Source organism: Notamacropus eugenii, chromosome 4 (genome assembly GCF_028372415.1).
Source record: "Notamacropus eugenii isolate mMacEug1 chromosome 4, mMacEug1.pri_v2, whole genome shotgun sequence".
Lineage (NCBI taxonomy): Eukaryota > Metazoa > Chordata > Mammalia > Diprotodontia > Macropodidae > Notamacropus > Notamacropus eugenii.
In genome coordinates, this window is record NC_092875.1 from 261326399 (window position 1) to 261341322 (window position 14924).

At 35.3% G+C, this 14924-nt stretch overlaps 1 protein-coding gene across 4 annotated transcripts in view; it reads right to left on the minus strand.

Moving 5' to 3' along the window:
- Positions 1-14924, minus strand: part of NOL4 (nucleolar protein 4) — a 439542-nt gene that overhangs the window by 68324 nt on the left and 356294 nt on the right. For all 4 annotated transcript variants that reach the window (XM_072604514.1, XM_072604515.1, XM_072604513.1 and 1 more), the window contains one exon: positions 8130-8243. In XM_072604514.1, coding sequence (XP_072460615.1) covers positions 8130-8243 — 114 coding nt within the window. The remainder of the gene's footprint in view (positions 1-8129; positions 8244-14924) is intronic.

Here is a 14924-nt window from a genome sequence, read left to right on the forward strand (position 1 = left end):
TCAGCAATTGGTTCTTGCTAGCTGGTTCAAGATGTCTCCAGCACGTTCCTAGATTAGACTATCAAACAAATGATCCAGTAAAAACCATTAGGATTAGCTTGTGTTAGTCTCAGACTACTCACAATGTCCAAAGAGTACAAGTTCCTAAAATCTCTTTTGAATAGACATGGTGTATCAGTCCAAATCAGTACTAGGTCAGGTACAGAGTAGATCTCTAAACTATTATCTTTTTGAAAGGAATGCATACATGTATACACATATTCAATATATATAATTTAAATAATAGCATAAATATCCACTTATTGAATGAATACATACACACATAATCATTATGTATTATAATATATGTATGTATACACAAGTATATATAATGTACATACAGGGGCAACTAGGTTGCACAGTGGATAGAGTACTAGTTTCAGAAGAAAGAATATCTGAATTTAAATCCTGACTCAGAGACTAGATGGGTGACCTTGAGCCATCCACTTAACCACTGTTCTCAGTTTCCCCATCTGTAAAATTGGAAGAATAATAGTGACTAACCCTCAGAGTTATTAAGAGGATAAAATGCATAAATATACAAAATATATAAATATATGTAAATTTATATACAAGTATAAATGCTAACTGATGCTGTCGTTGGTGCTGATTTTATATCTCTTTAAGGTTTAAAAAGTGTTTTACACATATAGTATTCAGAAAGTTGAAGGAAGAGGTGCTTTGTCCAGGGTCACTCAGCAAGTATGTGTATTTAGAAGGTGAGGAGATGACCTAACTATGGGTTGTTTTGACTGTAAAACTACTCCAGTCCTCCATTATGATACTAAAAGTAATGTTATCTATATTTTATATACGATGAAATTGAGACTCCAAAGGGGTTCCATGGCTTGCCCATGGTTACACAGATATTATATCTCTGAGCCAGGATTCAAACCACAGTCTTTCTTGACTCCAAGTTTAACACTTTTTCCTTCACTTAGTCACTTGTCAATAGGATACTAATGGAGGGATCTATGTCGTTGGTATATGTTGTGTCTCGTCAATTATGTTTCTCTTTACTATAGAAGCACAGATTTTTGCAGACCGAATTTTGAACATCTTTCTGAAACACAAGTGCAGACAGCAACCTCTTTGTATATGGACAGCATATTGAAAAGAAATAATAAAATTTGAAAACATATGTGATAAGACCTAAAGGGACTTTTACTTGGAGATTCCCACAGTACTTAGCCCAAGCACAAAATTTCAATCAGTTTTATAGTATTACAGTACAGAAAAGACATTTAATTATAGCAGCATGGAAGATGAAAATTAGTTCAATTCTGATGATAAAATTATGCTTCAGGGCTAAACAGAGAATAGAAATGACTTTTATCTCACTTTATTAAAAGGGGCAATAAATGGCACGCTCTTTGCTACTTTGTATAATGGTCATATCTACGTTCTGGTAAACTGTAAAAAAATAAATTTCACTGGCTTTGAAACAACCTATTTATTGTCCCTGCTCTTGCTGATCTTACTTGAGTCACAGACATTTGATCTCCTGGTGCCTGTGTTGGGTACTCACTCTTCCATCACAAGTGATTTTAGGAATTAATTAATATTCAATTAGTCTATGACTACATTAGACTACATTCGTGCATTAGGACATAGAGAACATGGCAGTCTATATCACTGGCCCTGATATTTGCATTCAGTACCAACATGTATACCAAAGGTCCAAATTTCAGCCTTAACATACCCTGACTCTTTCACACCAGGGTATTAAGCCCCAGAAATGCTATCACAGAAATCTGAATTATTCAGGCACACTGACTCTCTGTATTGATTTCTAATGCTAAATCTTCCCTCAATAACTCACTTGCTAAACCATTTTCAATACAGTCTGAGACTAGCGTCTCCCGTAACACTAACACCTACATATCAGGTACATCCTTACAACTAGTAATGAGGTTCATAAAACTGCAGACAGCTTTAGCCTATCATAAAACAATGGTTACTCTTGTTTTACTTTTCAATGTAGGCATCCCCAAATATTTACTAATGATACAGAAAACATCCTAACCATTGTATACTATTAGCACTGCAAAAATATATCTACCATGTTTCATGTTTAATATTAATAATATTATTGCCTTCATTATGTACTACACATCATGTTCCCATATGCTAATAATCTCAAAATTTACAGAAGAATAACAGGAACTCAGAGATGGCACGCACCGTACAGATTATTTACTCTAGCCTTTATCGAACAACTTTCTCTACATCTCCAGTAAGCTTTCATACAACTCCACTCAAAATCTTCCAGCTGTGCTAACTTTTAGGGGAGCTCATACTCTTAGGGACTGTTCTGCTCATTAGGAAATCTTTACATCTATTGAGGGTAAATTTTCCTCCCTGCAAGTTTTATTCAGTGTTCCTTCTTCAGCCTCTTGGATCCAAGGAAAGCAATATGACAGACCTTCAAATCTTTGAAGACAGCTAGCTACCTTGTCTCCTGTTATCTCTTATCTAGACAGCTAAATGGTGCAGTGGATAGAGTGCTGAGCCTGAGTAGTCAATAAGACTTGAGTTCAAATCTTACTTTTGAAGTTTACTAGCTCTATGACCCTAGGGTGTCTGCCTCATTTTCATCTGTAAAAAGTGCTTATTAGTAATGTGACCATGGGCAAGTCACTTATGCTTCATTTTCTGCATCTATAAAATGGGGATAATAATAGTGCTTCTTCCTCAGGATTGTTGTGACGACAGAATGAGATATTTGTAAACCTCTTTGCAAATCTTAAAGTGCTCTACAAATCCTGCTATTTTTTTCATTCTCCAGGGTAACATCCTCATTTCTTCAATTAATCCGCATATGGTGCAGTTTTCAATTATATCAGCCATATAATAAAACTAAGGATGAGAAATGAATTGCAATTGATTGTGGGGAAAGGAAGAAGGTATATGAAGGGTAAGGCCATGGATTTCAAGCAACAGTTTTAAGTTATTCATTTCAATTTTTCACTTAAAGCTTTGGGGTTTTTTGCCTTCAAATATGCCTGTTCTGTAAAAAGTAAAGGGTCATTAAGTCGTCTACATATGAAACTACAGAAGAAAATTTTTCATATGTATAAAAATATATATGTATACGTATACATACATGTGCACACATATACACACATGCTCTTCTTCCTGAGTTCAGATCTGGCTTCAGACAATTTCTAGCTTGAGCCCTTTTTCAAAGAAGTGTTTATAACCATAAAATCTTCATCAACAATCTCCCTTGTATTCATTAGTGATTTTTTTTTTACCTCTCAATTCCCTAGCTCAATCCTTAATCCATTCCTTATAATCAGACTCAGAGAACATAGGTAAAATTCCAGAGATGAATACGATGTTTATTTTTGAGAACTATAAAAAAATCCAACAGATAGGAAGTATATAACAATTTTTAGTATAATTGTTCCTTAAATTCCCATAGGTTCTAGCTGTCTGATTGTGTGCAGGTTTCGGGAATATGTTCACATACAAATATTTCCAAATACTTTCTTTTTTGTTTTTAAGTTTTAACAATTCACTTCTCTGACAGCAGTTTACAGATAAGATGCCTCAGTTTTTCAGTGTTTGAATTTTTCTCCTGCTGACATTAGATGACAAACTTTCTAACATGGGAGGATGTCAAGGTTCCCTTTAAAACCTTACACTAAAATAAAACAGCCTACTCGGGCAAAACATATCATGTTCCCAGGAGACTTAGTCTCTGCCAAACTGAAAGGGAATTGAGGTAGAACTTTGGGTCATTGTTACAGATCAGGCTGCTGTCATTTAGGAGTGACCTTTTTTTCTTACTTTTCATTATATCCCTAGCAGACTATAATTTTCCCATTAAAATAATGGAGAAAAAAATTTAAAAGCATGTAATTTCTCAAACATTCAAATCGGGGCATGCCCAGAAAGAGAATAAAGCAAAAAAAAATTTTTAAATAAGCAAAGATTATATTTGAAAAATGCACAAAAAGAAGGAAAAAATAACATCAGCAATCACCTGCGGAGATCTTATATTTTCCCATTGAAATCATAAGGAAAAGCATTGAAATCTTTGAGTTTTAAATAAGTAGCCACTTAATAATGGTGGGAGAAAAAATTAGCTGTATGAAACTATTTTGATATACACAAACTTCAAACATCTTTCGTATTTCTGCAATGACAAAGTAGAAAATAGAGTCAATTTTCCATATCAAAATGAACATTCTATGGGTACAAGTAAAAACTCATAGATGCATCAAATATTGGAGCTGAAATCTAAGAAAAAACAGTGCTTCTAGAAGAGAGTAATTTACAAATTTATAAAACATCTTAAGCTGTCATATTCAGACACTTTAGGAAAAATAAAAAAAGCTTATTTCTTCAAGTTTTTGCCATTTGCATCTGCTAAAATAGTATCTTTTTGCCTTTGCCACAGAACTCTTTCTTAAGTGAGGGTTGTGTTAGAAGAAGGAACAGAGGAAGTTACTTAGCATTTTGAATGATAACATTCAGATCCAGATTGCAAAGCTCTTTAGATTTTTAATTAATTAATTAATTTCACAATGCCTGTAAAACAGCTACAAAGGCATTAAGCCTAACCTTTCAGAGGCAAATCTGGAAATCTTCAAAAAGAGATTAGCTTGCCCCCTTCAAGTATTTTATAGCACAGTAAATTTTCTTTACATTTAGGTATGGATTAGGCTGGATGGATGCTGAGGTACCTTTTAACTCAGAAATTCTGAGATTTTGGAAACTCTAATTCATTTTGCATATGAAAGTCTTTCAAATAATTGAAGAAGAATCTATAATTGATGCCTCTACTTCCTTTCTTAACTCTCTACCTTCTGGCTTCTAACCTCATCATTTACCTGAAAACTGCTCTCTCAATGTATCAGCGATCTCTTTCCTATCAAATCTAATGGCCCTTTCTCAGCCCTCACTGATCTTTTTTTTTAACCTGAGTGGAAGACTTTAGGGCTATCAGTACTAGATTTCATCTTAATAGATTTGAGGTCCAGAAGCTACTGAGTTCCAGTTCTATTATCGAATGTGTTAACTACTACAATGGAAAGAACAAGTTGGAGTCAGAGGACCTGAGTTCAAATGTTGCTTCTGGTCCTATCCATGTGTATTATCTCTGTGACCTTGAACAAGTCAGTCAGTGTGTCACTCAATAAACATTTATTAAGTTCCTACTATGTGCCAGGTATTGCACTAGGCAAGTCACTTAACCTCTTCGGTTTTCTCATATGTTAAATGAGAGTCTTAGACCCTGTGATCTGTAGAGTTCCTTCCAATTCTAAGTCTATGTTTCTATTTTTCTCTAGAAAGAAAGGAGCATAGCAAAAAATATAATGATAACAAACTTTCTTTAGGTGCTAGGAACTTCAGGTCAGAACACTGTATCTCTCCAAACTGCAGTTATCTTTAGACTTGATAAGGATGGATCTCTGTGTCCTTCCACTAGAGACAACATCCCTCCAGAAACACAGAACACATTTTATAGATGAGAAAACTGAAACTCCCTGGTGAAATAGTCTGGTTGTAATTTCACATAGGAACAGCTTACTGGTGCAGTGGAAAGAGTGCAGTACCTGGAGTTAGGAAGACCTGAGTTTAAATGCAGCAAATCAGACGCTTCCTAGCTGTGTGACCTTGGTCAAGTCACTTAACTCTGCTTGCCTTAGTTTCCTCATTTGTAAAATGAGTTGGAGAAGAAAATGGAAAACCATTCTGGTATCTCTGCCAAGAAAACCCGAAATGGGTTCATGAAGAGATGGACACAACTGAAAAACGACTGAGCAACAAATTTCACAGAGACATTGGCATTGCCTGGTACTTTGAACACAAGCTCTCTACCTTCATTTCTGGTGCCCTTTCTATTATATCACACTTCTTCATTCATCTATTAATCAGCACCCTTGGGGTCTAATCATTAAATAATTTCCAAGACTAACTGATTATACTTTCACCTAACCCATATCTCTCCCTTTTGCCCACAGGAATACTGTTGGAAACTGCAAAATTTCTTACTGAAACCCATGTTATTAAGACTTGAAGCATTCCCATGCGTTAATAACATTTCTTTGATTCTAAACATGGAGCTAAGTCATTTCTTCTAAGTTGGTGTTTCCCAGAGGAATGTTAGGCACCGGTGGAAATTCATAAGCATTTTCTGATAGCTAGCTACTTCACACACCTACCCTAATTCACTGACTGGAAGAATTTCACTCTTTTTATGCAATAAAACCTCCATTAACCAAGAGGTTACATTCCAAGGAGGCATTCTTGTCAGGCGTTTTGTTATCAGACGTCACAACAGGTGTTGGAAATGCCGCAGACCTTGGAATACCTTGCCATACCTACATTAGGATGGCATACCATACCTCTCCTGTTTTGTCATCTCTCAGTGATGGCTCCCTACCCAGTAACAGAGAGGCTAAATAATGTGGCTGGGGAGAAGGCAGAGATGTGTTGCTTCCCACTTCTAAGCAAGTGGATCATGTGGCTGTGATTGTAGCTTTTACACAATCAGCCTCTGGCTTCTCCTTGAGAGCCCTGTGGCTGTGACAGCACTGCTGCCTCCTCCTCTCTAAGCTACCAGAAACATCACAAATCTAATACTGAAAGCCCAAAACTTTACATTAACCCCCTTCCTGCTAGGCTGGTTTTGTTAAAAGAAACCTTATGTCTAGGGAAATTAATTTGAATAATACAGCATGATATTATAATTTTATTTTAATTTATAAGGCAGTTACATGGTACAATAGATAAGTGTGTCTAGCCTGGAATCATCACTTCAAATCTGAGCTCAGACACTGACTAGCTGTGTGACCCTGGGTAAGTCACTTAACCCTGTTTGTCTCTGTTTCCTCATCTGTAAAATGAACTGGAGAAGGAAATGCAAACCCCTCCAGTATCTTTGCCAAGAAAACCCCAGATAGAGTCATGAAGAGTCAGAATCAACTGAAAGGAGTGAACAACAATAAACAAATGCTAAAGACTAATGACAAAAATGCATCACTACTCAAAGTATAAATTGTTATTTATTTACTCTTTTATCCCTCACACTAAGGCTAAGGTCTTCGGCCTACTTAACATAGAGAGTTGTATCTACTGAGCATGAATTACCTATTTTAACACACTTTTAACGCATTTCTTATGGTGGGGTGAGAAACCTGTTTTTGTATTAAGGTTCATTTAGTCATAGCCGGTGAGGGAGAAATACTATTGGGGCCACATTATTATAAATCAGTTTAATTTTTTTTTTTGAAAGAGCAGTAGAAAATGTTCCTCTGATATGCCTTTTAACTTAAGGACAGGGAACATTAAATTCTACTTGATAATTAAAATATACTTTCATTCTACTTAACACTAGTCAAGAGGAAATGGGAAGGAGGAAGATACAGAAAAATGAAGATTAAAAAGGAGAGACACAGATAAAAGGAAACTGCGAGAAAACCCGTGTAATAAACACCATAGTTCCTCATACATAGACCTAGGCACACAAATGGAGATGGTCACAGGCTCACTGAGACTACAAATGTACAGATATATAAATCCACAGAAGGGAAGCAACACAGATAGAGGGACGGGACATGTATATAGAGAAATGGTCTTTTATGGACTAATATCTTCATATTCTATTTCTTTTACCTTAATGACAGTAAACACTTTTATAGGTATTTTTATAACTATAGGCATAAGTGAGTAATCCTAACTTTTGGTATTTATCCCTTACGACCGATGAAATGAAACCAAGGATCTAAAGTTCCCCATCCCTGCACTATCACTCAGGGCACACACACACACATTTTTGCTTAAGCAATCAGTCTTGGAAATAGTAGCAAATAGAGAAAATGTTTACTTTTTAACGTTGCTCTTCCTTTACTGTTGACCAAAGCTACTAACTTATCTTTATCTGTAACCAATACACTTTCTGAAACTTTGGCTTATTTAGGAGAGATTGAAAACATTTTCCTGTTTTTTCAAAACTTCATTGTGAGTCATTTCTCTATTCAATATGTTCCAAATGATTCATTCTTTGTATTAACAAAAGACTTTCATTCCAGTGTATTACGCTTAGGAATATGGAGGATCCCCAAACACCTAGGTACCTGCTGTCTGTCCAGGCGCATCCGCTTTGCAGCGTTTCTGCTCTCACTCTCACAGGCTGAAGCCAAGATACTCTCTGCAACTGCTGAAGTAAGGTGGGAAGGAATAGGTCGAGACTAAAAAAAAGAGAGAGAGAGAAAATAAAGAAGAAATAAACATTAATAATAGGCTCATTAAGAAAGCAATGATTTCCTTAGAGGAGCTCACAGAAGAGTCACATGTGCAGGAGGATCCATTCATTGTAACTTAATTTATTTGAACAGAAGGAGGAAATGGAAATTGTAAAGATGAAAAATGAAAACTAGTTAGAGGTTAAAGCTGCAGTGCATACACAGATCCATCATTTCCCCCACAGCACCATTGTCCGGAGTATTGAGTTTGGCTCATTAGGCTGCGTTTTCTGTAGGCAGTGTCACACTCGAAGCATCGCAGCAGTAACCTTGCTATCTGAATATTTCTAATAAAACTAGAAATTCATTTTTAATTCCTTTATAGCAGATGACAGTGTTTTTAAACTTATAAAAACACAAGTGATGGGACTCAAATGTTACTGAAAACATAACAGATTGTCAGACCAACTCAAAACATTCTTGGTATGAAATTTTATGAATATTTACAATCTTTATTGCAGCATGATTGATGTGATTGAAATTGATGTGATTTAAAAATGAATCTATACCTATTTGGACAAACAGATGGCTATCCTACTGGATATATTTCCAGGGTTGAGACATATAGTTTTTTTTTAAATATGAATTCACATTGAGAAATTTAAAAACATTTATATGTATGAAATCTAACTTCCTTATGACCCACATAGAAAGAATGAATTATTGGCTGAACTGCCACCCAAATGACTATAAATGCAATGAACTCTCTATATCCATTTGTGAAGACCACAGAGCAGATTATTTTCATTCTTTTCTCAGTAATTACACACAAAATCCTCTTGGTGAAAGATGAAGGACTTAATGACTACCTAAACCAGTTTTCTTAATTAAGATACACAGAAACAGAACCAAAATAACATGAAAAATAAGTTGGAGCTGAACACAATTCCAAAATACAAACATTGTTTAAGAATATTAATGTACCTGATGTGTCTTCTTCAGTATTTTTTCATTAAGTTTTAATCAACAATGTGTGTATGTTATTAAAAGCTCCAATAGATAGGAAACAGCTCTTTTTTCCCCATGTAGTTAGCATTTTGTCAATGATATTCAGTTTTCTTACTCTTCCCAAGAGAAACGTTAGAGACAAATTTCACCGTAAGATTTATATAATCATTCCAATTTCTACATAAGTTAGACTTGGTCACTAGTTTTTTGATAGATGGTTATAGATGCTTCCCATATTCAGACAGAAACCAGGGCTCTGACCTTCTGTGCAGTATAAGGCAGTGAATATGGCTCAGTCAGCAAACTTACTGCTTTTGTGGAGAGGGTAGCCTTCCTTGACAAAAAGTTGGCACTACACCACAATAATGTCTACCCATCTACTAATTCTGGAGGCTCTCTCAAGTGATGATTATATATTGCTTGGACAATAGGAAATTACAACTAGGATCAATGAGTCTGGATGGATTCTTTTGGAAGTTATTTCTGCAAGATGATAGAAAGAAAGACTACAGAATGGGATAGGGAAAATAATATAGAAGAAAGGAAGTTAGAATGCTAGGGGACGAGCAGAGAGACTGCTGAATGAAACTACACTATGTCAGTGTGCATTTGTTAAGTGCCTAATATGTTCCAAGTATTGTGGAGAAACAAACTGGACTGTAAAATGTTCTAGAATCATCTGATAGACTTTAAATTGCATGCTAACTCTATTGAACGGTTTTAATTTCATTCTTTTTTCTTAAGCAGAAAAGTGACAGATTATGGGTCTCTTTAAAATATGGCCAGTATTACTGTCAGGACATAAATCAGATAAGTACTCACTGACCTTTGGCTTTCAGAGGAAACATAGAGGGTCACCATTCCCTTTCCCTTCACCCCCCTCCCAAGTCCAATTGAACAAACGTTTATTAAGCATCTGCTAAGTGAGAGACACTCTGCTAGGTCCTGGATGAGAAATAGTCCCTTCCATTAAGGAATTTACCTTCTAATGAGGAGAGACAACATGTCAATGGTCAAGCATAACTATGACAATTTGAGGAGAGAGAGAGCATTGCCAGCTAGAGACAGCAGAAATGGCTCCCTGGTCCCTATGTCTTTGACACTGTCTTGGGAATGGTAGCTGTGATGGGTTTGTTTGTTTTTTAGGGAAACATAATATTAATGTTAAATCAATATTATAATAATACCAAGGCTAATCCTCTTAGAACACAGATTCTTGACCTGAGGTATGTGAGCTTGCTTTTTTTTAAACAAAAAATTTTGATAACTGCATTTCAATAGGGGTAATCCCATGTCTTTTATTTTGTACGTTTAAAACATTATTCTGAGAAGGGGCCTGTAGGCTTCACCAGACTTCCAGAGGGCTCTAGGACAGAAAAAAGTGAAGAACACTTGCTTAGAAATTTAAATTATTATATCCCCCTTTAAGTTCTGGGTATGGGGCTAAAGGTGTCTCCTTTTCAAATCTTAATTCTCTATTTCCCCAAGGGAAATGGAAATTTCACTCATTACTGCTAATTTCTTTCCCTTCTGTCTCCCTATCAGGACTTTGTTAAAAGATGGGGTGGTTAAACTGGTGGAAAGAGATCACTGAACAGAAAGAAAAGACACTTCAGGAAAAGATACAGCCTGTAGAACAGAGGAATTAAATTGTAAAACGTAATAAAAATACTTACAACATTATATACTTTTATATATTTATTTGCAATGTGTCTTTAATTTGGAAAAAAATCTTTACTGTAAAATACGTGAGGTTATAGGAAAAACTTCTTGAAGTTGAAAGATGCAAAAATATTGGAGAATCTCTAATTTGGAAAATCTTATATTCACCATATTCCCATATGAATAGTTTCACCTAGTGACAGGATGAGAGAATAGATGATGCCTGAGGAAACTGAGAATCAGAGAGGTATGACACATATAAATATTGTTCCTTAACGTCATGCTGTTCTCAGTTCTATTTCGAATCATACAGTGTTAGAGTTGTAGAGGACCTTAGCCATACCATATTTAACCATTTTATCTTACAGATGAGGAGTCTGAGGCCTTGAGAAGTAAAATAACTCAACCTGAATCTTTCAGCAGGTGGATGGCAAAGCTAAAATTAGCTCGTCTCTTGGTTCTCAAGTAAGCACTCTTTTCATTAGATCACCCTAACCCCCTCAATAACAACCAGTCCCATGACATTTCTTCTAAACTACTTATCATTAGGATCTCAAATATTATGTAAAGGTTAAATAATTACATAGCAAACATGATTCACAACTAAAAATTATGAAGACAGAAGATATTATCTCCTTATAAAACAGCTGCCAAGACCTGTGACACCTACCCATGAAATCAAAGGTAAAACAATAATATAATTACAACACTGGAATGCAAAATAATACTATAGTAAAGCTAATTTATACTAATTGGGGCAAAGAAGACCAGTCTAAATGAGTGAAATATGCCCTTTCGAATTGTTTTTTTAACATAATTTAACTTTCAAGTATACAATGTTAATTAGGATTTAAAAAAATTAAAAATAGAAACATTGTACAACCTGATTTTTAATGGATATACAAGACTCCTCAGCAATTAGAAGAATCCATTTGAAAATGCTTAAATTCTTGAAAACAGGTTTTTTATTAAGTAGGTACAGTACCACCATGAAAGAATGTTTATCTTAATCTGCTTATTTGAAAACAGCAACCAAAAAGAACACTCATACAAAAACATACAAACCTCAGTCCAGTTGTTGCTTTAATCAAAAGGCTAGTCCAGTGCTACTCCTGAGCACTTGAGTTAAATGACTGTTGAATTGAGATTTAGAACCAAGCCCACCCAAACTGGAGACAATACAGGGACAGGGGAGCCATCAACATTTCCATGGGCTTTTAATAATAATAGAAATAAAACTAATACTTTGTGGAATCTGAATTATTGAGATTGCGTTTGGCACTCAGAAAAAAAGTAACCAAGAGAATCTTTTACATAAATATTGGATAAGAGATGCTTCAGGGTTGACATTGGATTGCTCTAAGTACTGTAGCACTTCTACGATTCCACTATTGGACAGTGCCCTGAGGTCACAGTTTTGTATCCAAAAGATAGCATTAAACACCAGTTATTCCTTCCTCCAGCCTTAAATTATTAATTATTATGGAGTTGATTACGCAGTTTTGATTAGCCAAGTCGTTTGTGGCTAGTTGTAGATGTATTTCCCTTCTTTGGTCCATTTCATTTCTCTATAACAATCAAAGCAAGATGGCATAATTTTGGAAGAAATTAATAAATATTTCTCATCATAAAGAGTTTGGTGGAAGAAGTTTAAGTAACTGTCAAAGACGAGATTTGTGTGTTTCCTTTGTCTATAGTCTTCCTTAGTCTTCTTTATTCCCATGGACAATTGTGAGTTCTTTGGAATGTCACTGTTTCTGAGCATTCCTGACAGGTAATTAGCATAATGAATCAATGCCTACTCTGGACCAAGTGCTGCAGGTTCCTGACTGGCAAAGAATGCCGCTGCTCAGGTCCAGTGCCTGCTTATGCCAGAAAAAGTGACTATAGAAACAAAAGATTTTAGGGAATGATGAGACAAAGAGAACATTTTAAAACAAATGAAAAGCATTTTGGCAAAAAAAAAAAAATCCGGAAAAGTATGTCCCTCTTTCAAGGAGGCTGGTCACACTCTAGTTCATTTGAGAATAAACTGAAGAAAACCCTAAATAAAAAAAGAGAATCGACATGCTATTTGAGTATTGCAAGGCACATGGTCAAAGCTGTGCTGATACTGGGAAGATCGGTTATCTATTTTTTTCCTCCTATATGATAGATAGAGCTAACTACTCACTGCTCACTAATTAACTGGTCATAATTAGCTGTCACTCTCAACTTGCTTCTGGGGGCATCTTTCCTCAGTACTGTTCTTATCTTGTTAATTACCTATATTTGAATCAATGGTGATTGTGTCATTATGCATATGGCTAAGCAGTCCCAGCGAACCTGATAGGTTTTTTTTTCTGTTGTTAAGTCTCTTTTTAATTGAAGATTGACGTTGTTGCTGTTGCTGCAAGGCGGCAGATGTGAATTTTTCATATGTAATATTCCATTGGCCAGATACCAAAAAATGTAAGCCAGCACTTCCTAATCCTGGGTCTGTGAAATCATTTTTAAAAATGAGGTTTTTTTGGATAACTGTATTTCAATAAAATAGTTTTCTCTGGTAATCCTATGTATTTTATTTAATACATTTAAAAACATTACTCTGAGAGCACATGTAAGGGTGAGGTCATTCTCTTAGTACCTTTACATAATCCAAGAATCCTCTCTAGCAGTGAGAATAATCTATAAATGTCTGTAATGTGAAACCAAGGCATGTTAATAAATTTTTTTTTTAAATACAAGGCTAATGGTGATGAACACAATTGAAAACATGAATCTCAAAGTTCAAGGAAACAGGGCATGTGAAACATTACTAAAGCTGAATTGTAAAGACGTACTTTGGAAAAAATAATTTTGAAATTCTTGAGTTGTTCAGTAACAGCTTCTTTTTTAAATACAAGATTATTTTTATGTATAGTTAGTAATGGATTCATGCCTTGATAGAACTTTCTTGGACATTAATAAATGCAATTTAATTTTTATTTCCCAAGTACATTTTAACTCCCTAAGTTTAGCACTTCATTATCAAAAAGCCGAAACCTAAGCAAATGCTTACTTAAAGCACCACCAACAGTGAAGGTACAGACATACATTTAAACTAACAATTAATATAACTTTTAAAATGAAAGAATAATGATAATATATGGCACATAATGTATTTCACAACTAGAATCTATGAAATTGCTAAAAACCACCAGTGGTCAGCAAATTAGTAAAATGAATCTTCTTCTATTTCTCTCTCCACCCTCCAAGATAATGGTTGGTTTAATTGTCCTCATTAGTAACTCTTCGAGCAAGCTAGCTTTTAAATAACCAACCACAATTACTCCTAGGGGCAAAAGGAATCAACCCAAGCACAATTCAGTGTGTTAGAGTTTAGTTAGATTGTAAACTCTTTGGAATACAAGAATTATGTCATTTTGAATCTATATATCCCCAGCAAGCAGTACAGTGTCTTATGCATTGTAGATATTTAATAAATGTTTACAGAGGGAATGTTTACTGACAATAAACAAAGTCTCCAACAGTTTAAAGAGCTAGTAAAAAATGATACTTTTAGATATCTTTATTGAATAAACGACTTCATTCAAGGTCAATTTAGAAAAATCTGTGATTAGGAAAATGATTGTAGAGTAGCTTATGAAATACATATTAGGGCAAGAGGGCATTGTATATCAAGATAAAAATCTAGATGTTATAATGTAGTGTAATGAGAGTTAAAAATCTTCTGGACCCATTGATAGACCTTAAGTGTGGCTATTGAGGAGGCTTGATTAGAGGAGGCTTGTTTCCTATGCTGGTCCACACCTTTTGCTGTTTGCTAATGAGACACTGGGTCACCAGGGGTGGTGCACTTTGGCTCTGAAAAGAGTATATATACTCTGAGGGGAGGTTTTGCTTTGGGGTTTAGTTTTGCAAGAAGGTTTGTGCGTCAGATGAGACTCTGGGAAGCCACTAAGCAGCTCCCTAGCTTTGAAAACCCAGATGTTGGTGCTTCCCTCTCTGGCAACTATGTATGTATGTATGTATGCA